At 42.1% G+C, this 20,842-nt stretch overlaps 1 protein-coding gene across 1 annotated transcript; it reads left to right on the plus strand.

Moving 5' to 3' along the window:
* The first annotated feature begins 777 nt into the window (after window positions 1–777).
* On the plus strand, window positions 778–20,347 carry slc35f3a (solute carrier family 35 member F3a). Its single transcript, XM_067369768.1, has 8 exons — window positions 778–836; window positions 3,146–3,360; window positions 15,385–15,730; window positions 17,767–17,986; window positions 18,105–18,230; window positions 18,393–18,585; window positions 18,681–18,770; window positions 20,097–20,347. The coding sequence occupies exons 1-8, from the start codon at window positions 778–780 to the stop codon at window positions 20,345–20,347; spliced, it is 1,500 nt and encodes a 499-aa protein (XP_067225869.1).
* The last annotated feature ends 495 nt before the right edge of the window (window positions 20,348–20,842 follow it).

Below are 20,842 nucleotides of genomic sequence, written 5' to 3' on the forward strand. Positions count from 1 at the left end.
TCTGAAACAAAGATGTCTAAATTTAACTAATGGAATTATTGAATATAACCCCATGAATTACAATAAATATTACAACTGCATGCAACTCTGGGCCTTCTGAGCCAAATCATGGGGGAGCCATCTTACCCCAAGGGTCTAATTTTATCTTTTCACTTAAAAAAAAAACAAACAAAAAAAACACATCTTGCCCCAACTGGCATCTTACCCCATCATACCCTTCTGTTCTCCTTGAAGAGAACAAACTATTGAATACTGCAGTTGTTATTTATAAATGTCTCCTTTTAACTTTGCCTTTGGTTTGTCCTTGATATGTGAACGATCTCCGCCAGAGCGCTTCGATAGTTCTCACCCAAGATTTTTCAATTAAACTCTCTATCCCATGGTCTGTATTTATCCAAGCCAGTCTGCCTTATTAGATGTCAGGTCTCGCTACAGTGTGTGCCAAGCTCAATTTTGAGTTAAGCGTATGCAGACCTCATAGCTTCTCCCCACGGCGTTCTCCATCGGAAGGTGTCGGGAGGGTATTGACGGCGCTGTCAGATGTTTTTGCTTAGCTAAGCACAGGTCTTCTGACTGTGGCTTGTGTGGGGTGGAGACGGCTCTTCCGATCGATAGGTGCCAACCAGTTACAATGAACTCCTCTTCACATAAAGACACACACACACGCACACACCGAGGCTCACACCCTCACGGTTAGCCATCTTTCAAAACCTGGCTGTGGACCGTGAAGCTGCCACACTGCAGGGAAAAGATCCCCACACATGATGTGCCAACGCAATGCAGAAAGAGGAAGAAACTTCAACACCCTGTGTACAACCGTGTCCTCAGAAAGACAGGTAAAAACTTTTACATTTCATAAGTGCTGAAAATCTAATCTGAGTGACAATTTAATGATAAAATTGCATGATGCTTTTAAGGTGTTTTATTAAGACAGCTTTGATTACCAGCATAGATCTTTTAATCCTCAACTTAATGTCTTAAAGTCTTGCTATTCTTTCTGCAATTTAATTTAGAAATCTGGCTTTAAAAACATTTTTATAACAGGCAGCCATTTTACAGGTTGCAATTTTGTTCATGTGAAATATAAAACTGGTTATATGTCTTTGTTAAATTTGCTAAAATAACTGGTAACACTTTACAATAAGGTTTCAATTGCTAACATTAATTCAATTCAACATTTTCTAATGTATTTTTAAAATCAAAAGTTGTATTAGTTATGCACTCTGAACTCTGAACAAACAATTAGATGTTTACTATGTTAAAAAAAGATTCATAAATGATTTAAAAATTATATTGCTGACTGTTAGTTTAAGCATTATGCATGGTTAGTTAGATAATGCATTAACTAATGAGACTTTATGGTAATGTGCAACAAAATAACTTAATGTTTTTAAACAACAGCAATGAAAAATGGCATAAACTATAGTGAAAAAATGTGTAACCTTTATGTTTTTATGAACTAACATAGTCTACATCTAGCCTGCTGTATGTGAAAATTAACATGTTTCATGGTGCTTGCTAAGATCGGCATCAATATTATAATTGCTCATATTTAATAGATGTGAAAGATTGGATGTTGCATTAAACTTTGGCATGTAACTGCCAACGCATGTTATGCAACGTTTGGGTTACAGACATGAATGAGTTCTCAAATCGTCTGGTTTGATGATAAATTATAGCTGCTATGCACTTTCTTAGCAATCAGATTTTTTTTTTAAAATGTTCTGGTGGACAATAAAATGAAGGTAAAAAATCTTTACCTTTTGTAGGTAAAAAAATCTTTACACCGAAGGATTAAACGGAGATAATATTGACTCCAGCTGTATGTTGGGACCAGAGTGTTAGTAACACACAAAACATATGCTAATACCCAGTCAGAATGCCTTAGCAACCCCATAGCAACACCCTGGTAACCCCCCCCCCACAACATCCTAGAATTGTGGCATTGAGTTTTGTACTCACAAACCTTCTGAAATGTAATAATTATGCATATTATGAATATGTATGAGATACATATGGGTAACAGGATCGGTCTTTGCCTGCAATGTTGTCTTCCTGGGTAGCTTACCACCCTCCAAGAGCCACTTCCTTCTACTCTTGGCCAGTTTCCTTCTTTTTCCCCTGCCATGCAATGGCATCTCTGATGTGCCAGACAGATGGGCTTTGCTGGGCTGCTGTGTTTGCTGCAGTGTAGCTGTTCACCCAAAGGAAAATACACTGACACTACAGTCAGTCAGCAGTTATAAAGGTTTTTTTTTTTTTTTTTTTGCAAATAATACAAAATATAGCCTATTTGCGTGTATTTAATATATACTAGCTATGAAATTAGCATTCAGTCTGCCATTTTATTCCAAAAAATATCTTTCCACCACTGAATGCTTATGACTTAAAAATTACACAATTCCTTTATGTATGCACATGCACTATTAGACATTGTTAGAAACCAAATTAAATAAATTAGTGAGAGTCTGAAAAGTGTGTTTTAAGAGAGTTTATCGGTGGTCCACAGGGGTAAACTCATCCAAAGAAGATGAAAAACATCCATATGGGTGGATTGGAAGCTCATAATTTATAAGAATTTTGGATTTGCGCAGGCGCACTGCGCTCACAGGTGGTCGTGTCTTCATACAGCACTGAAGCTCCCCCTTAACGCCATGGATCTCCTTTTGACTATTTACCTTGGACAATCACGATTTCTAAATGCTTGATTCTTTAATTGATTCTTAAAATGGGCTCATCAGAGTGCCGTATGAAACAGTACTTCTCTGTCTCAGTCTCAGAGTGAGTTATACATTTCTTGGCGAATAAATATGAGAGGCTTCAAAACGAGCGCGTGCGCACGAAGTGCTCATTGAATTTAAATACATTCTTCATCCATGCATTCATCAATGCATTCGTCTAGCTTGCAATGATATGTACCATAAACAAGTTTACACTATTCAGCGCAACGGCAAGTTCTGTCTGTCGCGAACGCGCGCGCTCGCAGTTTTGTACAGTTTCATTGATTGGCAGCATTTTGTCGTATTGCGTTGTGTCGTGCCTCTAATTTGGAGTGTTGACGGTGTGTTTACATGCAGGTTGGTTCTTCTAAGCACTACATTCCGCTGAGATCCACTGTGTTCTGATGTCTCTTCTTTAACTTCAGGGGAATGATAAAGCCTTCAGACATGAGTCCGCGCCGATTGTCAGACATCAGTCCTGAGATCAGACAGCTGAAATCCCTCGTCATTGATGAAGAACTAAATGAAGCATTGAAGTCATCGAGATCGGTCGAGTACATCAACAACGCATCCATAGAAGAGCGGATTCTGAGGATCACTGGTTATTATGGCTATGAGCCCTGGAACGAATCTGTCAGAGGTAGTACACTTGATTCATACTTGTGTTTGAGTTAGGTAAAGACTTAAAGGAATATTATATGAGTTAAAGTCACCTTGAACTCAAAATAGCCAAAAATGTTTTTTAATGGAATATTGCAGTATTTATGTTATAAATGATTTATCCCTGCAAATTATTATTATTATTATTTAATTCATGGACATCTTTAATCAAAATAACTTCTCCTCCCACTTGCAATGACATATTTTCTCTGATGACGTGTTTACTGGCGCGAGGGCGGGACAACCTGTCACTCAGTCAATAGAGTGGTGCAGGTTCCCATAAAAAAACCCATTGACTTTGGTATGATGGAACCAGAAGTGCTAAAATGCTAACTTCACTTGGTAGGCTAATTGGCAGTTAGCATCACACTGGTTCTCTCAACAAAAACCCAAGTGGATTATCGCAATAAACAAGCTCTGTGATCAACAAAAGTTTTTTATACTTGCATGTGTTGTCCATAATGATAATTTTCACAGATAAACACAACTTTTATGAATTTTGAAGCTTAAATGCAGTTGCCAGAAGTAAAAAGCTAAAGGTAGTGAACTACACCACGGTCGCACGAGTTTGACGTCATCGCCACTAGCTTCCGACAACTCTTTCAGTTTTTATATAAAGATATTTTCCCAGAACGTTTGAGTTAGACTAGTTTATAAGTGCACAATTATAAGCATAACAAGGTTGTAAAAGCAGACTGAGCTTACCTGTTCGGTGTGATGACGTTTAATGTCGCTGACAGCCTCTGTAGTCCTGTTTAGCCACTTGTTAGCAACCGCCTTTTTCAAGACATGTAACAGCTTTTAAAAAATCTTGAGTGGGGTAAAGTAGGCCTATTTTATGTCATAGAATAAAATGTGAGCTTGTGTTCACCACAGACCTTATTTCCCATAAAAAAAAAACAAAAAAAAACATTGACTTTGGTATGATGGAACAGGAAGTGCTAAAATGCTAACTCGTTTCTGCGTTTTGGCCTATAAAGGGATGTCGTACCTGAACCACTCTATTCCTGATGGACAAAATCAAGCCATGCCTTACATTTAACTTATTATTATTATTATTATTAAAGAAATATCAAAACAATTACAATGTACAATTTCAAATGCTAGATGTAAACAGTATTATAAGGATACTTTAAACTTACATCTACTTGTTTGAGAAGCCGTTTCACTCGGATATACATCACAATAGAGAAGAAAAGACTTTCACAACTTCAGTTTGTAGAACTCTAATTCATATAGTTACAGTTATAGCTCTTTACCCTTATCTTATATCCTATGTAGAGAATCAAAATAGTATTATATGCATTTCATTATATTGCATTATACATGCATTATGTAGTAACTCCTTGTTAAAAGTTTAAAGGTGGCTTAAAGGTTAAAGCGAGGACTGTTTCTTCTTGCTTTTCAGCTGTTTGTCCAGTCTGTGAGTTTGATAGATGTTTTTTTACATGATAGGTGAACATCTATGCTCTATGGTGTAAACAAACACATCAGTCAGAGTCCAGATTCACACCCCTACATCTATCTGAGCTCCTCTGCAACCCCACGCACAAACATTTCATCATTTCTTAAGAATAGTGTTGACACAGGCACAAGCAAAAAAATCTATCACCTATTTAAAAAAAAAAAACAGCTGAATCATTTGAAGACAACTTTCTGTTACTTTCTGTACTCAATAAAAAAACAAAATGCAATTTTTAGGTCATCATAGCCTGAGTTATGATGTGCCGCTCTGGCAGTGATTCTTCTATGCATAAGAAGGTAACTGAGTCAGAGCCCAGATTTGCTGAGTCATCAGGGCCAGACGAGAGCTCTCTCAATTCTCATTTCCATTCCTCCACTCACTGCATCATATCATGTACATTTTGATTTTAGTTAAAATTTTAGTAACTTTGTTGTGTGTTTTTGTATTTTTTTGTTTTTAATGTCTAGTTTTTATTAATTTTAGTTTTAGTTATTTTAGTACATCAATTTAAACTAAATGAAATGTGAAATGTTGTCTTGGCAAATTAACTGAAATAAGTTTTTAGTAGTTCTAGTTCACTAATAACCCATGCACTGTCATGTCTTTGTTGTGCAGTTATCTCTACCCTCTCCTGCATGTAGTCATTGAAGCTTACCACAGCAGCTCCTTTAATTAACCCTAAAGCTGATGAGACCTCTAACCCCTGAAAACATAAGCTGCGATCCCACCGTTTAGAGCATTTGAAGTGAGCAGATCTAACTTAATCGAAGTGATGCAGCGGAGCATCTTTAAAACCTAATAGAGTGAGAATGTTTCCTCAAGCTCATGTTTGGTAGATGTGGTGGCTAGGGCTGTTCAACGATAATCGCGATTATTGTGTACAAAATAAGAGTCTGTCTTTATGTAATATATGTGTGTTTGTTTTGTGTTTAATTATTATGTATATATTAATAAACATACATTCATGTATATATTTAAGAAAAATATCTTACATTTCTATAAAAATATTTACATTTTATATATTATATAAATGTATACAAATATAAATATATGCATATATTGTGACGGGGTGAAGTAGGACACGAGTCGAGGATGGAGGGTAAGTTCCCCGAAGGGTGGTTTTTATTCAAGTAAAGGGTGGTTTGGTGCTCGGTGCTCAGCTTCCTTGTTTTGGGTGCGCTGGTGCAGTGTGGGTCCGTGCTCTCCTGTGGGCGTTGGGGCTGGCGGTCACACGCTGCTCTCTGTAGGCACAATGAAAGAAAGGGTTAGCCGAGTCTTGCGGAGACATCTCTCACCTCTGTGTTTGCTTGCAGGGTTTAAATGAGCAGTGCTTGATGGGACGCAGGTGTGGCCACTCAGCCCGTGATGAGCAGGTGCAGGTGTGCCTGCTCAGTTTCCAGGGCGACGCTGATGAGAGCTCGGGACACGCGTCACACTCCCCCCCCCAAGCGTCGTCCTGTTCCTATGGAGAAGCGGGGAGATCGGGGGAGGGTGGGGAGTGGAACCTGACAGACCTGCGAAAGCCGACCACAGCCGGGAGAGTCCGTCGGCGTTTGCGTTGGCCGTCCCCGCTCGGTGTTGCACGGTGAAGTTGAAGTCCTGGAGCGCAAGAAACCACCGCGTCACCCTGGCGTTCGTCTCCTTGGCTCGGGCCATCCACTGTAGGGGAGCGTGATCGGTTACGAGGGTGAAGTGGCGGCCGAGGAGGTAATACCTGAGCTCCAGGACTGCCCACTTGACGGCCAACGCTTCCCTTTCTACCGTGGCGTATCGTTGTTCCGCAGGGGTCAGCTTTCGGCTTATGAACATCACCGGGTGTTCCTCACCGTCATGGTCCTGCGATAGGACGGCTCCCAACCCGGTGTCTGAGGCGTCCGTCTGCAGCAGGAAGGGGCAGTTGAAGTCGGGGGCTCGGAGGACTGGTTCCGTCGTGAGGGCTGCCTTTATCCGGTGGAATGCCGTTTCCGTCTCAGGGGTCCACGGGACCTTCTCCGGCTGCCCCTTCCTGGTCAGGTCTGTCAGGGGAGAAGCTAAGGAGGAGAAGTTAGGGATAAAGCAGCGGTAATACCCCGCCAACCCCAAAAAGGCCCGTACCTGTGTCTTGGAGGTGGGCCGCGCCGCGGAGAGGATAGCTGCCACCTTCTTCTCTTGTGGTTTAATGAGGCCGCGACCCACCTGATACCCCAAGTACTTCGCCTCGGCGAGGGCCAGATGACACTTCCGGGGGTTGGCGGTCAGGCCAGCCCCGCGTAGTTCCGTTAGCACCCTCCGCAGCCGCTCCAGATGGTCCTCCCAAGTCTCCGAATGAATGATGACGTCGTCGAGATAGGCCGCCGCATATGCTTGATGCGGCCGGAGGAGGATGTCCATTAACCGTTGGAAGGTGGCCGGGGCCCCGTGTAGGCCGAAGGGAAGGACCCGGTACTGCCAGTGGCCACTTGGGGTAGAGAAGGCCGTCTTTGGTTTGACCTGTTCCGTCAAGGGGACCTGCCAGTAGCCCTTGGTAAGGTCGAGAGTGGAGATGAACCGGGCCCTTCCCAGACGGTCCAACAACTCGTCTACGCGGGGCATTGGGTAACAGTCAAATTCTGAAACTTCGTTTAGGCGACGGAAGTCGTTACAGAAGCGGAGGGTGCCGTCGGGCTTTGGAACCATGACGATGGGGCTGGACCAGGGACTGCGCGATGGTTCAATTACCCCTAACCTCAGCATCTCCTGTACCTCGTCCTCGATGGCGTGTCGCCGAGCCTCCGGGACACGGTAGGGCCGCTGCCGGACGATGGTCCCCGGTGGTGTGCGGATGTCATGCTCCAAGACGTGGGTCCGCCCAGGCTGGGGGAGAACACATCCGAAAACTGACTGACCAGGTGTTGCAGCTCCGACTTCTGGGCGGCGGAGAGTTGGGGATCCATATCAACAACCACGGGAGTCGAGCTGGTGTAGGCCGAGAGCTGGGGCCCGGTCCCGACCCAGCGCTTCATAAGGTTGACGTGGTAGAGCTGATCCTTCTTCCTTTTACCTGGTTGCCGCACACGGTACGTGACGGGACCGACCTTTTCTGTGACGGTGTAGGGACCTTGCCAGGTGGCCAAGAACTTGCAGGCGGCCGTGGGAACCAGCACCAGGACGTGGTCTCCTCGCTGGAACTCCCGTGGTTGGGCCGCCCGGTTGTAATATCGTTGCTGCGCCTGTTGCGCCTTGACGAGGTGTTCCCGGACAATGGGCATAACTCGGTCGATTCGCTCCCTCATCTCGCGCACATGTTCGATGGTGGTCCGGTGTACCGCCGGTTATTGTTCCCAGGCCTCTCGGGCAACGTCCAGCAGACCGCGGGGTTGTCGGCCGAAGAGCAGCTCGAACGGAGTAAAGCCGGTGGAGGCCTGAGGGATCTCTCGAACCCCGAAGAGTACGTAGGGGAGCATTTGGTCCCAGTCCCGCTTATCTTCGGCCGCCACCCGGCGCAACATCTGTTTGAGGGTCTGGTTAAAGCGTTCGACGAGCCCGTCGGTCTGGGGGTGGTGCACCGTGGTGCGGAGCTGTTGGACTTTCAGGAGTTTACAGACATCCGCCATCATCCGGGACATGAACGGGGTGCCCTGGTCAGTCAGGATCTGGGAGGGGATGCCAACCCGGCTGAAGAGGAGGAACAGCTCCTGGGATATCGCCTTCGTGGTGGCTTTACGGAGGGGAACGGCCTCAGGGTAACGGGTGGCATAATCCACGATGACGAGGATGTGTTCATGCCCCCGGGCGGACTTCGGCAGCGGCCCCACCAAATCCATCCCAATCCGTTCGAAGGGCACCTCTATGATGGGCAGCGGTATCAGCGGGCTGGGGGGAGGTGTCCGAGGTGACGTCCGTTGGCACGTTGGGCAGGCCTGGCAGAATCGTCGAACTTCTGCCTCTAGGCCCGGCCAGTGGAACCGGTCGCGGAGACGCTGGATCGTGTTTTGGGCCCCCAGGTGGCCTGCCATCGGATGGGCATGGGCAATCTCGATCACTGCCTCCGTTTTGCTGCGCGGGACCACCAGCAGGGTTTTCTCCTCCCCCCTCCGCTGGGCGACACAGTAAAGCAGGCCATTGTCCACGACAAAATGTGGCGTTGGGTGGGGTGCTGGCTGAAGCTCCTTTCCTTCCGCAACCCTCACCTGCCCCCAACAGTGCTTAAGGCGATCGTCCTCGTGCTGCTCCTTGGAGAAACCCCCGGCTCCAGTCACCTGCTGGAACAAATCAAAATAGAGGTTATGAGGTGGACGGGGTGACTCACCGCCTCTGGGGCTGTCGGAGGCCAGCAGCACGGGACGTCGTCGGGCTTTCCTGCCGGGCTTCCGGGTTGGGCGGTTCCCAGCAAGGCTGGCAGGCTGAGTGACGGCGGCGAGTAGGCGGTCGAACCCTGGCCAGTCTCTTCCGAGAAGGACCGGCACTGGTAGATCCCTGACGAGCCCGACGTCTACTGGCCAGGCACCGATTGACGCAGCGATGGTAACCCACCGCGCCGGCACTTCTCTGGTGTCGCCGTGCACACAGGTAATGGGGAGCTTAGTCTTGGCTTCGGCCCGTGGGGGTAGGATCGATGTTTTGACCAGGCTGACCGCGCTGCCAGAGTCCAGAAGGGCGAGGAATGGGCGGCCGTTTACTTTCACCTCCGCCCGCGGCGCGTTTTCTGTGTGAACGGCGCAGCCTGCCAGCCAAGGTCGTCCTGGGGAGCGGGGTGCTTCTGTGGGCATGGGCTCATCCTGTGGGCCGGGAACCGCCGGCCTGCTCACCGGTCGCTGTGTGCCCTCCGGCGCGCGCCGCTCCTGGACCACCCTTCGGGGAAACGGTGGCGCTCTCTCCCCTACATCCCGGTGTTGGGTGGCCTCCGCCAGCTCTATGGCCTCGACCAGTTCATCCACGTTGGCTGGGTTCCGCATACCGGCTGCCTGCCGTAGCGGACGGGGAAGGGCACGCAGGAGGCGGTCGACCACAACGCGCTCCGCTACCTGGTGTACGGTGGGACCCCCGGCCAGCAACCAGTGTTGGGCCAGTCGGGAGAGGCTAGCGGCTTGAACCCGGGCCGGCTGCCGCGGGTCAAAGGTCCACTCGTTGAATAGCTGGGCAGCGCTGATCGGAGACAGCCCCATTCGGCCCAGGATCTCCTTCCGTAAGACCTCGTAGGAGGTACTTTGTTCCGGGGGAAGCGCGAAGTACGCACGCTGAGCCTCTCCCGTGAGCAGTGGGGCCACGATGCGTGCCCATTCCTCCTCGGGCCACGCCTCCCGCATGGCAACGGTCTCGAACATCTGGAGATACATTGTTACGTCATCATGTGCCGTCATCCTGGGTAATAGCTGTGTTGCCTGGACACGGGGGTCAGGGGGCGGAGTTCGCGGGGCTGTGGCGAGACGGAGCGCGGCCAGCTCACGGTCGGTTACCCCCTGCCGGGAGGCCATGTGTTCCATAATTTGCTGCTGGCGGATGCTCACCTCAGTGAGGTGCTTCAACAGCTCTTCCATCGTTGGAGGAGGAGCGCCACCTGAGGAACCAGAGAAAATACGTGAGGCAAAGAGAGTGGAAAAAACAAACAAAAAAAACAACCAAAGCAAACGAGTTCAATAATAGAACGCCGTGTGAGGTGGGGTCGTCTATGTCCTCTTCACTGTACTGCCCGCATTCTCCACCAGTGTGACGGGGTGAAGTAGGACACGAGTCGAGGATGGAGGGTAAGTTCCCCGAAGGGTGGTTTTTATTCAAGTAAAGGGTGGTTTGGTGCTCGGTGCTCAGCTTCCTTGTTTTGGGTGCGCTGGTGCAGTGTGGGTCCGTGCTCTCCTGTGGGCGTTGGGGCTGGCGGTCACACGCTGCTCTCTGTAGGCACAATGAAAGAAAGGGTTAGCCGAGTCTTGCGGAGACATCTCTCACCTCTGTGTTTGCTTGCAGGGTTTAAATGAGCAGTGCTTGATGGGACGCAGGTGTGGCCACTCAGCCCGTGATGAGCAGGTGCAGGTGTGCCTGCTCAGTTTCCAGGGCGACGCTGATGAGAGCTCAGGACACGCGTCACAATATTTATACATACATGCATATTTTTCTTAAATATATACATGTGTGTGTGTGTCTTTATATATGCATAATACTCGTACACGATAATCGCGATTATCATTGAACAGCCCTAGTGGTGGCATTGATTTTTCTGATCATACTGCAGTGGATGGAAAGAAAATCTTGACACCCCCACCCCAACCATTCACACCTCTAGCAACTATTTTTAGTTAATAGATTGCCAATATATTGGGTTTTTGAATCATTGGGTTATCATTTAAAGGCCCAATCATTAACCACTCTAGCATCACCTTGTAATACCAGGGTCAATGTGTGCTGCACTGAGCTGGCACTCGTATGACATTATCTATCCCAGACTTTGGTCCATGGTGTGGCTATTATAATGAGGGTCCCCATGATTTTGCTAAGTTATAACAATTATAACAGCATTTCTGTCTGAAAATTACCCCTAAACCTAACCCTATCTATCACTTATTCCTATAATCAGAGGGAAATGATGAGTGAATTACACTGATGTAGAAGCACCTAACCCTGGTTGTAGGCCTAAACTTTACATAAACTGTAAACTTGCCCCTCAAATCTGGTCAATTGTGGATGTTGTTCCAGGATCAACAAAGATTCACCAATAAGGTCACATTTGTTCTGTTGACCGACTGCTTCTTGAGGACAGTCTGTCTGCCTCCTTATCCTCCTTGCACTGACAGTTCTGTCCTTCAGACCTGGCTGGTCCTGGACAGTGTACTAAATGTCTTCCTAAAGGCCATGAGGACAAAAGGATGGTATATAAAGCAGAAATTAAATGCCTTGTAATACAATTAATGGTTTTCTAGAAACAATGTTACAGCTTCAGTACCCTGGACAGCAATACATTTGATGATCTTGTGTATTGCATCTTGCTATCTGTTCTTGTATCTTGTTTTATAATGTTTTATAATCATGTCTTATACTTTAAAAAAGCCTAAGGCCGTGTGTCCACCTAAGCGTTTTTTCCAGCTTCGAGCGTACTTTTTCAATTGTTTTCAATGGGAGCAGAGCCGGCCCGTTATATAGGCAGTATAGGCAAATGCTAAGGGCGCAATCTCGCTAGGGGCGCCAAAGAGGCCGGATGCGTGGACAGGGGCGGGGTGACATCTGCCCCCCTAAGAAAAAGCTTTGCCACCCCCAAATTATCATAGAATATAATATGTAAGCAGTGTTTCAAGCACTGGAGCGGCGCTTCAATATGATAACTAAAAAAAATTGAGTAACGCAAAGTAATGGCAAGAAAACACGTCTTTCAATAAACTGTGCATGATGGTTTCACGCGCACGCAGCGCGCCCAGTGTGCTTCATTAACAAATGACTCTTATGAACCGATTCTTTGAGAGTCAAAAACACAGCGCAGCCAAGTTCACTTACGATTTTTTTCCCATATTTGTACGTGAATCGGAAAATTACTGCTTCCCGGCTAGAAATCCTGTGAGAAATGTAGTCCCATCCGAATATGTCTGAGATTTTCGTATTTTTTTTGGCGAGCTGATTCAGCAACCGCCCGCTCCACTTTCATCATGGATAAAGGTATTTTTGCCATCCGACGAACCAATAACATGAAATCAATACGGAGATCCCGATCACAGAAACTAATAGCAGAGTTGGGGTAATATCTAAACGTATTTTAGCTTTTCTCGATTGCTAACACATTATAAGTGATTCAGTTGTCAAAACAGACACATTTCTCAAAACGTTTAACAATGACAACATTAGGTAGCAAAACTGATGACACACCATTCAAAATCTGAGAGAGCTGAATGAATAATTTACAGGGGTTTTAAACTTACACAGCACACTTTGTAGCCATTTGTTATATGTAGCCTATACTGTATTTGTTGCAGCGTAGAGAAATGATTGCCTAGGGATAGTCTTGTGTCAGAAGACCAATACACTGCTATAGTACTGTACTGTAATGAAATTTAGCCAAATGTGCAGAGGATGCTGAATTTACTTTTACTGTAATTGACAGTAGCTATATTGTATTTTGGTGCATACCAAGTTCATACTTATTTTTCTCATGCTTTTCATCTACTGCAAGATCAATTTATAATAGTAAAATGAAAAAGAGGTATTTTTGTTACCATGTTATATGACTTGATCTCACTAGTAGGCAGTGCAGTAGTCTGTGTATTTGTTATGTTTTGTGTGTCATCTGATGCCAAAGTTTGATTTTGTCAGACAAGAATAAGTTTTTGACTTAAACATTTTATTTTGACCTGGATGTTTGAGGTTTGTGCAAGTTGGTGTATAGTTTTGATATTGTGTTTAGTTGTGAGAAAATGTTGAATTGTTTCATGAATTGTGCATTAGCAATCAAGAAAAACAATAGAGACTGAAAAGTTTGAAGGACAAATTTATGTTGGCTTGTCATAAACCCAACTTCAAGTCTTGTTTAAAAAATGTAAAAACTTTGGTCAGTTAGTCCAGAATACTATAGATGTTCTGGGTGATTGCTAAAGTGTTGCTAGGTGGTTGCTAGGAGATTCTGGGTGGTTGCTAGGCTCTTGCTATGCAGTTGCTGATGTGTTGCTAGAGTATGTGGTTGATAGGGTGTTCTGGGTGAACACACACATTCCCACCTCTGTTAATAACAGAAACTCAAAAATTGTTTTGTTGCTCTTTAACTTGCACTAAAATGTGATTTAAACCATTGAAGTAGCCTGTGTAATTTTAATAAAACTACTCATCTCCTTTAGTGATACAAGCTCAGACTCATTTAGAAGTTTTTCATATAGTGTATTTTTTTATTTATTAATTTAAAAAACAATTTAAAAACAGTATATAGATAATTTCTGGTAATGCAATGTTTGTGAACACAATTGTGTATGTAAGGCTATCTCCAAAAACTATGCATGAGCGCTTGCTTTGGTGTTGCCACCCCTCATAGACCTCATGCCATCCCTTTGCCACCCTATAAATAATTTTCTAGATTCGCCCCTTTGGATAAATCACAATATAAGGGGGCGCCAAAAAAAAATCTTGCCTAGGGCGCCAAAGAGGCTAGGGCCGGCACTGAATGGGAGCGCCGCGTTTTTTAAACGCCGAGAGTAAGGCGCAGAGCTTCTTTTTTACGCTCAAGCGCTGAGAGCTGGGCGTTTTTTACTGGTCGCTTCGAGTTGAAGAATGTTCAACTTTGAGTAAAACGCTGCGCTCATCACTGTCACTTTTTAGCCAGCCGTCCAATCAGAGTGGAGGAGGGGCGGGACAAATACAACTCCGACCAACTGTCACATTCTTGCTGTACAGCGACATCAACAAACAGAAACAAAATGGATGACAAATTAATATTGCTGGTCTCCGAACATACATAGCAAGTAATTTCGCATTGTGTAAACATTTTTAGCCTGAAACAAATTACCTGCAAAATCAGTTATAAGTAACAGTGACGCGGATATTCCGTATCATGGTCTCAACGGAAAAAAACGCTACGCTGCAGAAGCGCTCTCAAGCGCTCAAAGACGGGCGTTTTAAGCAGAGCGCCTAGCGTTTTCAGCTGGCTAAAACGCTCTGGTGGACACACGGCCTAAGGACAGGTCAAAAATAATTTATGTGGTACTGTAAATTACATCATGCCACAAATATAGAGGTTTCAATCCCAGAGTAAAAAGAAATGGACTTTTTCTTACTATATTTTTTATCTCACAGTTGTGACTTTACAGTATTTCTTATAGCTGCAACTCTATATCTCCAAATTGTAGAGAACCAGTATATCTCCCTTATACAGTACCATTTAAAAGTTTAAGCTAAGTAAAATGTGTTTTCTTTAAAATAATACTTGTATATTCTGCAAAGATGCATTAAATTGATCAAAAGTGACAGTAAATGCATTTATAATGTTACAAAAGATTTATATTTCATATAAATGCTGTTCTTTTGATCTTTCTATTCATCAAATAATCCTTAAGCAGCGCAAATGTTTTCAACATTGATAATAAGTCATGTTTTTTGAGCACCAAATCAGCATATCAGAAGGATCATGTGACACTGAAGACTGGAGTAATGATGCTGAAAATTCAGCTTTGCCATCACAGGAATAAATTACATTTTAAAATATATTAAAAGAGGAAACATTTATTTTAATTTATAATAAATTTCACTGTATTACTGTTTTTCCATTTTTTTTTATTTTTTTTTTATCAAATGAATGCAGCCTTGGAGACCATTAGAAGCTTCTTTTAAAAAACATAAAAATTCTTACCAACCTCAAACTTTGCTTGATTCCTGCTGTCAAGTTCCAGGTTTTTGTTGAAATATTACCTGATTTGAGTTAAAGTTACAGTTCAGAAATAATGATATATATTTTATGTACTGCATTTCAGCTTTGTAAGCATCAGCTTTGTTATGCAAATTTCTCCCATAGTACAGCATGAAAGTTTATTGCTGAAAGAAAAGAACTGGCAGTACAGTACAGTTAAATGCCTGTGGCTATTCTTATAACTTTGTATTATGCAATTATGTTGTCTGTATCCGCAGGGGAGGACCGATCCAGCAGTGAGAAGGTGGAAGTGAAGGTAGATGGCCAGTCTGCTACAGGAACAGTCAAATCAGATTGTGTGAACAGGCTGCAGAGGCTCCGCTGTTGTTTGCGTATGACTGCAGTCCACCTGCGCAGAGCACTGTGGGGTGTTACAATGGTGATCTGCATCTGCGCATCTTGGTCAGGCTGCACTCAGTTGGCCAAAATAACCGTCAGGCGCTTGAATGTCCCGTTCACCCTCACTTGGTTCTCCACCTCCTGGAACTGTGCCATCTTCCCGCTTTACTACCTGGGTCACCTGTGCTGTAGCAAGGACAGACAGACCCCCAGACAGCGCTTCAGGTGAGACAGGTTGTGTTTCCTTTCATGCAAGGAGATCTTTCTGATTCTGTGACTTATAAAACTTCACTGAGTTTCAAAATGAGAAGTGTTTGCAAAAGTGCTGCACTGTGTAATATTTTGAATTTATGCAGACACCTCAATTTGGCTTGCAGAACCAGAGCGACTGTTGACTTCGCAGTTCTGTTGGGCCGGGCTGCTCAGATAGAGGACTTGACCTTAACCTCATTCTCATTTTCTTAACAATGTCCCATGACATTTTTGTCCTTTTCATGAGTTCAGCACAACAGAATTTTTTAAAGGTTTAATCTTTTGTACTGAGCAGCACTTTTGGAAGTAGGTGTAATTTAACATTATATAATCTAATTATTTCTAAATTGGGTTGTTGGTTTTCATGAAATCAAAATATATTTATTGATACGTTATCAATGTGCACATCTTATTGCGCTCATCAGTGTATTTTATTTCAAAGAAAGAAAAAGCATTTGTCTTTGTAATCTTAAAAATATAATTGCCTGCTCCACCTCCAAAATGACTTTCCTTGTCTTTTTAGTTTACTATACTATAATACTATTGTATTATTATTTCCCCCCAAAATTTTGGCAGTTTATTGCGATTATTTAATGATGGTTATGGCAGTATTAGCAATAAAAGCTTCAAAAGTTCACTTACCAGAGTCAGTAAGATTTTTTTAAATGTTTTTGAAAGTCTCTTATGCTTACCAATGCTGCATTTATTTGATCAAAAATACAGTACAAATGGTAATATAGTATTGCATTTATTACAATTTAAAATAGCTGGGATTAAATTGAATACAGAAAATAGTATTATAATTTAAAATAGCTGTTGTCATTTTGATATATTTCAAAATGTACATTTTCAACAGCTATTACTCTAGTCTTCCGTATCACATGATCCTTCAAAAAAACATTCTAATATGCTAATTTGGTGCCAAATAAACATTTTGTATTATTATTAATGTTGAAAACAGTTGTATTGCTTAATATTTTTGTGGAAACCATGATACATTTTATTCAGGATTATTTGATGGATAGAAAGTTCAATGTTCAAACTTTTGAATGATGGCATATGTTGGGCACTTGTTGGCTGCTTTTCCACTTTAAAGTCAAAAGTCAAAAAAAGAAAAAAAATACACATATATATATATATATATATATATATATATATATATATATATATATATTATTATTATTATTATTATTATTATTATTATTTATTTATTTATTTATTTATTTATTTATTTATTTTTATTTTTTTATTATTTTATTTTTTTTACAGTGGGTACGGAAAGTATTCAGACCCCCTTAAATTTTTCACTCTTTGTTATATTGCAGCCATTTGCTAAAATCATTAGGCAGTTCCTTTGACCTCATGATTCTCATTTGCTCTGACATGCACTGTGAGCTGTAAGGTCTTATATAGACAGGTGTGTGGCTTTCCTAATCAAGTCCAATCAGTATAATCAAACACAGCTGGACTCAAATGAAGGTGTAGAACCATCTCAAGGATGATCAGAAGAAATGGACAGCACCTGAGTTAAATATATGAGTGTCACAGCAAAGGGTCTGAATACTTAGGATCATGTGATATTTAAGTTTTTCTTTTTTAATAAATCTGCAAAAATGTCAACAATTCTGTGTTTTTCTGTCAATATGGGGTGCTGTGTGTACATTAATGAGGAAAAAAATGAACTTAAATGATTTTAGCAAATGGCTGCAATATAACAGTGTGACAAATTTAAGGGGGTCTGAATACTTTCCGTACCCACTGTATATATATATAATGTATGTGCATGTGTTATTTTGTGTAATTTGTTAAGAAATTTGTACAAAGGCACAATCTAAGCATCTTTTTTTAAGCAATTAAGCAAAAGATTTTAGTTCAAACATATTTAAGATCAAGAATGTATGTTCAGTCAGGTGTGCACAAACAATTGTCTATCTATGTTACAAAAAAGTATATTGTAAATGGTAGAATGATAAATGATGGTATGATACATTATTTTGGTTTCTCATTAGAGAGTGTTGTCAGTTCTTGGGAGATGACGGGCTGTCTCTGAGAATGCTACTTTCTCGCGTGGCCCCTTTTGGAGTGCTGTATACTCTCACCAGCTACCTTTACCTGCAAGGCCTTCGCAGAATCCCTGCCACTGATGCCTGTGCCCTTTTCTGCTGTAGTCGTGCCTTTGTCTTCCTAATATCCTGGATTGTCCTGCGGGATCGCTTCATGGGAGTGCGGGTGAGTCTATTATGTATAAATTGTTATATAAAATTATTTTATAGTGACTATACTGTTGTAATTTAGAGTCTACTCTGGATTTTCCTAAACAGTTTTTCTGTATTCTGTTTGATTACAGATTGTAGCGGCCATTTTAGCCATTGGGGGCATTGTTATGATGACATATGCCGATGGTTTCCACAGCCATTCTGTTATTGGCATCTCCCTTGTGGTTGCATCTGCATCAACAGCAGCTATATACAAAGTAAGAGAGGATTATATACTGTAGCACAACAAACACATCTTAGATTTGTCATACACAAATTTCAAATTTCACCTGTGTTTCAAATGAACATTATAATTATTAACAATTATAATTATCTCATTGTCTTTTAGCTGTAAAGATGTATTCATAATGATTTTTCAGGTTCTGTTCAAGCTTGTTCTGGGTAGTGCAAAGCTGGGTGAAGCAGCTGTGTATCTTACAGTCCTCGGCGGAGCTAATTTGGTCTTCATTAGCGCTGTACCTCTAATCCTGCTTCTCACGGGGGCCGAGGACTTTGTTTCACCTAGAGATTTGCCATGGCCAAGCATCTGTGGCATGTCCGCTCTTCTTCTGGGTAAGTTGATGGACACAAATACACAAGCTTCTCTTATGTGCCATCTTCCCTTAAAATTATCAGCAATGTTGATTTTCCTTTGGTTGCCCCCTTAGTGTTCAACTTCCTCTTGAATTTTGGTGTTCTTATAACACTTCCTACTCTGATTTCTCTGGGCGTTGTCCTCAGTGTTCCTGTCAATGCTGGTGAGTCACTTGTTGTTTTTAAAATGACATCATAACCTTTAAAAACACAGAATAAAATTGACTAAATATATATTGAAATTTAATTTATTCAGTTTTCCTGAAAATCTATAAAATCTCATTTTGAAAATGTACATATTCAAATTTTGTCATCATTTACTCACTCATTTCAGACCTGTATGAGGATTTTAGTGGAATGTGACTGATGTTTATTTTACTCCTTCAACCTCATAACATACACCAAAAGGTTGGTGTCAGTAATTTTATGTATTTTATGCTCATCAAAGCTGCATTTAATTGAACAAAATACAGTAAAACAGTAATATTGTGAAAATATATTCCAATTTAAAAGAACTGTTTTCTATTTTGATATATTTTAAAATGTAATTTATTCCTGTGATGGCAAAGCTGATTATTCAGCATCATTACTCCAGTCTTCTGTGTCACATGATCTTTTAGAAATCATTCTAATATGCTGATTTGGTACTTATGGGGTTAGTTTCTGTCCTTAATTACTCACCCTCATGTCGTAAGACCTTCATTCATCTTCAGAACACAAATTAAGATATTTTTGATGAAATCCAAGAGTTTTTTTTTTTTTTTTTTTTTATCTCCCATAGAAAGCAACAAAATTACCACATTCAAGGTCCAGAGAAGTAGTAAAGACATTGTTAAAATAGTCAATGTGACTACAGTGGCTGAACCTTAATGTTATCAAGTGTTGAGAATACTTTTTGTGTGCAAAAATAATAATGACTTTATTCAGCAGTTTTCAACAATTTTACCCTGTCATTCTCCTATGCAGTTTACGTTGCAGACACATTGCAGAATTTTTGTTTTCTTTCTGGTCTTAACATTCTTTATAACTTCTCTGGACCTTGAATTTGTTCATTTCTTTGCTTTCTATGGGAGATAAAAAACCTCTCGGATTTCATCAAGAAATATTTCTTATTATTATCAGTGTTGAAAAGAGTTGTGCTGCTTAATATTTTTGTGGAAACCATGATACCTGTTTTTTTTCATGATTCTTTGATGAATGGAAAATTCTAAATAACAGCATTTATTTGAAACAAATATTTTGTAACATTATAAATATTGTTTCTGTCACTTTTGACCAATTAAATGCATCCTTGCAAAATAAATGTATTATTTTTTCCCCAAAAAGAAATCTTACTGACCCCAAGCTTTTGAATTGTAGTGAAACTGTCAGAAATTGCATATGGTTTACAGGTTTTCCAAATAGTCCTGATTACATTAGCATATTCGTGTTTTGAAGATCAAGTTATTCAAATGTATTAAAGTAACCACCGTAAATCTTTTGCACTCCAGTCATAGATCGCTACATGTGTGAGATCCAGCTCAACAGTATACGCGTCATTGCGGTGTCCATCATTTGTTTGGGCTTCCTTTTGCTCTTGCTGCCTGAGGACTGGGACCAGTGCCTGCCACAGTTACGATCAATGCTGTACAACCGAGAAGAGCCACAAGAGTGCGCCAGAGACAAACACTCAGAGACGCTTCACATCAGGCCAAGAGAGGCCAAGAACTGCAACACCAAAACTACTCCCAATGTCCAATGACTCTGCATTTTATTCATTCCGTATGGGCAACACATTTGTGATGCAATTTAGATGTATTGCACATCAAATTGAATGGCAATCACTGATAAAGGAGGGTGTTATAGATATAGAAGATATTGAACAATTCTATGCAAAGCTTTAGGATTTGATTGGTTCACCTGTTACACAGTTAAGGATGAGCAATTTTTCATTTTTAAGCACCACTGTGAGTCCAGATTTGAATATTTCATTGTTGCTTCATATGTTTAATGAAGCATGTTTGTATATTGCCAGTATCTCCACTGCTGACACATCACACACACTTCAGCATAACATAGTACTCCTGATATGAGCTGTAATATCACACTGGTTCTATATACTCTGCATATGTATTTGGCAGTGTTATGGCCTCTTATAAAATCTGTAAGAAAGGCTATACCCACTGATTCTTCAGATTATTATCTTACATTATATCCCTATCAGTGGCAATATTTGTTCAAATATTCCTGTGGAATT

Source organism: Chanodichthys erythropterus, chromosome 19, assembly GCF_024489055.1.
Source record: "Chanodichthys erythropterus isolate Z2021 chromosome 19, ASM2448905v1, whole genome shotgun sequence".
Lineage (NCBI taxonomy): Eukaryota > Metazoa > Chordata > Actinopteri > Cypriniformes > Xenocyprididae > Chanodichthys > Chanodichthys erythropterus.

Excerpts from the sequence above, each read along its gene's own strand:
- slc35f3a (XM_067369768.1), top strand. The coding sequence starts at position 778 with ATGCAGAAAGAGGAAGAAACTTCAACACCCTGTGTACAACCGTGTCCT. Across the intron at positions 3,361-15,384 it reads CTGGAACGAATCTGTCAGAG|GGGAGGACCGATCCAGCAGT; the intron begins GTAGTACACTTG and ends CTGTATCCGCAG. Across the intron at positions 18,586-18,680 it reads CATGTCCGCTCTTCTTCTGG|TGTTCAACTTCCTCTTGAAT; the intron begins GTAAGTTGATGG and ends TTGCCCCCTTAG.